This window comes from Trachurus japonicus, chromosome 6 (genome assembly GCF_045865225.1).
Source record: "Trachurus japonicus isolate A0001 chromosome 6, Traja_1.0".
Taxonomy (NCBI): Eukaryota; Metazoa; Chordata; class Actinopteri; order Carangiformes; family Carangidae; genus Trachurus; species Trachurus japonicus.
In genome coordinates, this window is record NC_140912.1 from 25,094,363 (window position 1) to 25,100,708 (window position 6,346).

Consider the following 6,346-nt stretch of genomic DNA (forward strand, 5'->3'; position numbering starts at 1 on the left):
TGAAATAGTAATATAGACACGTGGGCGGAAGTTAGCGACGTCATCAAAACAGTGAGACAGGAGGAGGAAAAGCAGCCCGTCAGTGGATGTGACACGCTTACAGATCCACAGAAAACAACCCAGCGAGCAGCAGGAAACCATGATCCAGCTCCAGCTCCAGCTCCAGCGTGTTTAACCTGCTCGATTCAACCGGACTTCGGACTTTTTTTTTTCCTGTCTCTTTTTTTATTTTATTTCTCGTCCTCCTAATCGTTTATTTTCTTCAGAGGCAGCAGCCAGGCAGGCAGCGCCATGGTGGAGCAATCGGACCGAGCCCCGCTGCTGGACTGGGAGGAGATCCCACCACCGCCCGATCCCAACCAGGCTGGCCCGCAGATAACGCCTTTGCCGCCGCGGAAGGAGGAGGAGGAAGAAGCTCCGGCTGCGGGGAAAAGTTCCCAGGCAGCCGGGCGGCGCACACAGGCACAGGGCGGCACTGCGGCTGGTGGTACTGGGTGGAGCAGCAGCACCGCCACCAACACCGCCAACACCGCCGCCACCAACACCATCACCTGCAGCCCGACCAACAAGAGTGTAACAGCTGTTGTCGCCAGCAGCAAGGACGGCAGCCGGACAGATCATCATCATCCCCGTGGTGGTGGTGGTGGCCGTGGTGGTGGGTACGGGACCGGGTGGAAGAAGCGCCCGGAGCCCCTCGGCTCGGAGCGCAATGTCCCCTTCCCCGCCGCCGGCCTCTCGGTGAGGGATCAGTGGGAGGAAAAGGACCAGATCGTGGCTGTGTTTGTTGTTACCTTTGATACAAGATCAGGTAAGAAAGAGCAGGATGTTTAATCTTTAAAATCATACATGGTGGACGAAATAGTGATGATATTATTACCCATATAAGCCTGTGAATATTCTCATTTGTGCAGGTCATAGTTAGGCTATCTCAAGGAAATTTAAATCGAATGCAACTGGACTTGGTTAATTGTCTAGGAAGACGTTTCACCTCTCATCCAAGAGGCTTTATATCAGTTCATGTTCACATCTGACCAAGTCCAGTTGCATTCGATTTAAATTTCCTTGAGAGGCCATTATATATTACCTATCATTTTGTAAAGTCATTCCCTCCTTAGAGATGTGTTGAAGTGCGTTATGTTAAGTCATGAGGGGGACTGAAGGGCGTAGGAGTTAGGTTTGTCAAAAGAAAAATGTCTAATCTCAAGATCCACCATAGCTCTGCAGATTCACATTCACAATCCACTGTGGTGAAATACTAGCTGTAATTGTGAAGGGGGAAACTCTTACAAAAAAGAAGTGAACTTCCTTTGTTTTCTTGCTTTATCTGTTAAACACACTGAAAAAGGTCATTTGAACAGTAGGTACAAGAGTTGATAAAATAGAGCTGAAATAAAATCAATAGTCAGTCAAGTTCAGTCACATCTGGAAGAGAGGTCAGTGTTGGTACTGTACAGTTGCTGAGTCAGGGCTTTCTTACTGTCCCGTGGTCTCTTTCTCTGCACTGTCAGACTCAGAGGAATTTGAGGAAGTGGTCAGTCAGAGTGAAAGTCAAGGAAAGAATGGGAAGTAATCTCATGATTTATTGTGTGTATGTCTGTGTATTTCTGTATGTGTGTGTGTGTGTGTGTGTGTGTGTGTGTGTGTGTGTGTGTGTGTGTGTGTGTGTGTGTGTGTGTGTGTGTGTGTGTGTGTGTGTGTGTGAATGACAGGGAACATGGTAGAGTGGTGCTTGCCTCACGACATGAACCTCGATGGAGTTGAGTTCAAGTCGATGGCCAGTGGTTCCCACCGGATCACCAGTGACTTTATGTACGTATACTTCCCTTCTTTCTAAACCATCAGTCAAATGAAACCATGAAATCCAGTTTATGTTGTTGCTGTTGTTGCTAAATCCCTGTCAGAAATCAGTCCCTCTGTGTGTTTACTCCTGTGTGTCGCTCCTCTTGTGTTGCCTTTGGCTAGATATTTCCGTAAAGGCTGTTACTTCGGGCTGGCCTGTTTTGCTAACATGCCCGTGGAGAGTGAGCTGGAGCGTGGAGCCAGGATGAAGTCTGTGGGAATCCTGTCCCCCTCCTACACTCTCCTCTACCGCTACATGCACTTCCTGGAGAACCAAGTCAGGTGAGGTCGCTGAGTTATACCTTTCCTTTCCTTCCTGCCTTTTCTGTCTCTTTTTTTCCCTCATCTGTTTATCTTATTTATCTCCCTCCCAGCTGTGTTTACAAGTTCCTCTTTATGCGCCCACGTCCTTGTCCTTGCCTCTTTTGTTTAAAATGTTCTCATCTATTAAACATGAGCCCAGAAGAGTCCTAGTTACTGCTATCGTCACAGGAGCCCATTTACACACAGTTTTTTTTGTGTGACGTCTTCAAGCACGGAAGTGGAAGAAACCTTGACAGCGTCTTTTCTCCTCAGTAACTCAGCCCCTTCTGCTTCAGTCCCCTCACGAAATCTAATCCCCCTCATTGACTATGTATAAATATATAGCCTATCAGACACCACTTCAAGTTACAGACACAGAAGGGATGATGAGGATACCACTTAATGCAAGTCCATCTGAATTCATCCAAGTGGAGTGTGACTTCGCTACCCAGCTTTCTGTTTATGTGTGGTTTCTGTGGCTTTCCGCTCACTTTGCTGCGGCGGCGGCGGCGGTGGCGGCACAGGATGCGTTAAGCATGAATGGCTGAAGTGGGAAAACCAAATTAAAAGAGACGTATTTATGTAGTGCGAGTGGCCTCCGATGATCCCACACAGCACAGTGCAATGTGAGAGAGAGCAAGTAACGGAGCGCAGTCTGTAACCTTGCATTATGGATGACCTAAATAGCTCCTTGTACCGAATGCACGACTCTGCTACATTTACAGTGTGTCGCACATAGTGAAGGAGTTGAACATGTGAGACTCTGCATGAGCCAGGAGCATGATGGGAAAACACTGACAGACGACAAATACACAGAAAGCTCCAAATCAAACAAGAAACAACGGCATGAATTCATTAAATACACTTTTGCAAGCTTAGTGAGATGACTCATGATAAATTATTCTGCTTCTTTTTCTTCCTTCCTATTATTCTTGTCTTCCAGACACCAGTTGCAGTGTCCAGGCCAGTATTCGCCACTTGAGGCCTTCTATGAGGATAAGAAGGCTGTTCTTCCACCTATAGGAAACGGCTTAGTCACTGCCTGTCCGACCTGGAGTGTTACCACCATCAACCGCTGCATGCACCCAGAAATGAAGGTCAGAGGACATTTAGCTTATATTATTGCAGGTTTTCTCAGTTTTGATGCTTTGAAATAACAAAAAAATAAAATACATAACACCGTTACTGTCACTGTTTGCAGATCACCCACCCGGCCGGCTGCATGTCCCAGTTCATCCAGTTTTTCGGGGAGCAGATAATGGTGCTGTGGAAGTTTGCACTGCTTAGGAAACGACTCCTCATCTTCTCCCCTCCACCTGTGGGTGTGGTCTGCTACAGGGGTGAGCAGCTTAAACACACACACTAACACGTACACACACATACACACACACACACACACACACACACACACACACACACACACACACACAGCCTATCATGTGATCTGGTTGTAACAAACACTCTTTCCTTGTTACTATTTAACACAAATGGCCCAGGATGTAATAAATATGATAATGCCGTGACTTAAGTGTGGCTTTATGTGTTTTTTGTTTTTTTTTATGGAGATGTTTCATTCAACATGCTTCTTGTGCTCCTTTAGTATATTGCTGTTGCTCACTGGCCAATGTGTCTCTGCCTGGAATCGGTGTCTCTGTGCCTGAATTACGGCCTTTCTTCTACATCAACATAGCCGACATCACTACCCTGGAAACGGAGATGTCATACGTGGCCTGTGAGTCAGCCTTTACAGCTAATAGTTCAACATCCACTATAATGTCTGGAAATGATATGATCAAATATGATAATATGTTTGTATATTTCAAGGTACCACAGAGAAGATTTTCGAGGAGAAGAAGGACCTGTACGACGTCTACGTCGATAATCAGAATGTGAAAACGCACAGAAGTCATTTGCAGCCGCTGCTCAGACTGAATGCGGCAGATAAGGAGAAGTACAGGAAACTGAGTGAACAGAGGTACAATAACAACTGTAAAGTACTGCTGAAATTAACTGTACTAGACTTTAAAGGGATAGTTAAACATTTTGGCAAATTGGCCCATTGCCATAATCCCTATAGTTTTAGCAGTAGGTTCGTTACCTTTATTTGTCGGTGCAAGCTATTTTTAGAACGGCAGAATAACGCTATAGAGATAATAACGGCTTGCTGAAAAACTGCCCCCAACGGGAACGCACATCAGCGGTTTTACATGAATTTACCTCTAAAACAACTCTGTCTCATAACGTTCTGTTATTATCTCATAGCGTGGTGAATGTGCAGGTCACAACTTGTCCACCAGCGTTTTGGAGTTGTTGGATTGTGTATTTGATGAGTTTGATGAGGGAAACCAAGAAATCCCATTTGCCTCCATAGTGTAGCTCTGAGCAGCTCGCGGCTCTGCTCCGCCGTTCTAAAAGTAGCTTGCACTGAGAAATAAAGTTAACAAACCTACTGCTATGACTATAGGGCAAATTGCCAAAATGTTGAACAACATGTTGAATCAATCACAGTTAGAAAATTTCATTAGACTTTCCTGCATTCAAATGATCAAATAATTGGTTTCAGGGTTCAGTTTGTTAGATTTCATAATATCTCATGATGACTGTTCTTTTTCCCAGGCAAATGTTGCTGTACACACAGGAGGTGGATGGAGACTGCACGTCAAACGAAGAGGATCTTTTCATTCTGTGAGTCCTTGATTTGTGTATTCATACCCATCAGCGCGCTTGAGTCATTTTTTTTTTTATTATTTGAATGTGACGCAAAAGGAGCACACACACAGCGTGATGATGGCAGCTGTCTTTAATCCTCCCGTCCCAGGTTCTTCATGGAGCTGAACAACCGCATCTTCCAGACGCTGTCCGAAGTAGCAGCGAGCACCGATCCCACCCTGACCTCGGAGCACGTGAGAGCCATGGGGCTGGATCCCCAGGGCGACCGCTCCTTCCTGGTCGACCTGCTGGAGGTGTACGGCATCGACGTCACACTGGTCATAGACAACCTCTGTTGCCCTTGAGTTCCCCCCTCGCCTCGCCCCACCCTCCTCCCTAAGCCCATCCACCCACCACCACTACCACCACCACCACCACCACCACCACCACCACCACTCAGCCTGGGAAACTCTGGAAGTCACTGGATTATTTGTGCCTTCAATCAAGGCCCACACACACACACACACACACATATACACACACAAACACACACACCAAGACACTGCCACCACCCTGGGGCTTCATCTCTTCCCTGCTGTCCCCTCCTGGGTGCCTGTTTCCGCTCTGTGTGTGTGTGTGTCTCTCATCCGACCTGTGGAGACTGTTTTCCAACCAGTGTGTGTGTGGTGGGTGATATGGACACTTGACGTTGTCGGTGCACTGGTTCCACGGTGGCTGGCGGGCGGGCGAACCCCCCCTGCCGAGCAGACTGTGCCGCTTGGCAGCCTTGCGCTTTTGTAGCCGTTCACATCTCATGTCACACTGTGTACTATGTGTACTTTTTTTTGGTCAGAAATCACTGTTTTCTTGTGCGGGACTTTGGATTTAAGCACTGGAGGAAAGCGTAAAAAGCAGGTGTGGACTCATCTCAATGAAGAAGGTTAGTGAAACATTCACAACCCTGTAGCTTTGGTAATAATTACGCACTTTTTTTTTTTTCTTTTTTTTTTGAGGGAAACATTTGTATGATTTGCAAAAGTCTCTTGTGTCTTTTTCCGTGCTTCAAATTCCATTCATTAGACATTCAAGCCTCCGTGATACGTGACAACTTCACTGCTGTAACACCACACACCGAGGTGTACAAATTATGTGTCTTGCTCTTGTGAAGCTACTTCTAAAAATGTAAAGCTTTATGATCATTTTATTTGCCTTTTCTGGAGGAAAAAAAAAGAAAGCAATATGAGTCTGTGTTTGGTTGAAAGTATCTGCCTTTTTAATGTATATTCAACCTCACAGTCATATGCTTAGTGTTAACTTTCACAGCTGAAAGTGAGAAGTGAGTTAAAAGTGAAATACATTGGGTTGGATAGCCTCTTTTTTATAACGGGTAGGGTTAATTATACTGATGGGAAAAGCTGTTATAAATACTTTGTTCACGTTTATGCACCTTCAGCACGAGGTAGGTCTGATAATGTGTCTGTTTGATCACAGTTTAAGTGCAAGTGATGTAAGGGAAGTTTTTTTTTTGGTCATGTCATCATGTGTCTAATTTGTT

General features: G+C 45.8%; 1 protein-coding gene across 1 annotated transcript; it reads left to right on the forward strand.

Moving 5' to 3' along the window:
• Positions 1-29: 29 nt before the first annotated feature.
• On the forward strand, positions 30-5,356 carry dennd11 (DENN domain containing 11). The gene is made up of 10 exons (XM_085779962.1): positions 30-808; positions 1,710-1,809; positions 1,963-2,121; positions 3,086-3,239; positions 3,344-3,482; positions 3,743-3,874; positions 3,967-4,117; positions 4,759-4,827; positions 4,961-5,164; positions 5,212-5,356. Exons 1-9 carry the CDS (start codon positions 292-294, stop codon positions 5,154-5,156), a joined length of 1,617 nt encoding a protein of 538 aa, XP_085636088.1. The 5' UTR covers positions 30-291; the 3' UTR covers positions 5,157-5,164; positions 5,212-5,356.
• The last annotated feature ends 990 nt before the right edge of the window (positions 5,357-6,346 follow it).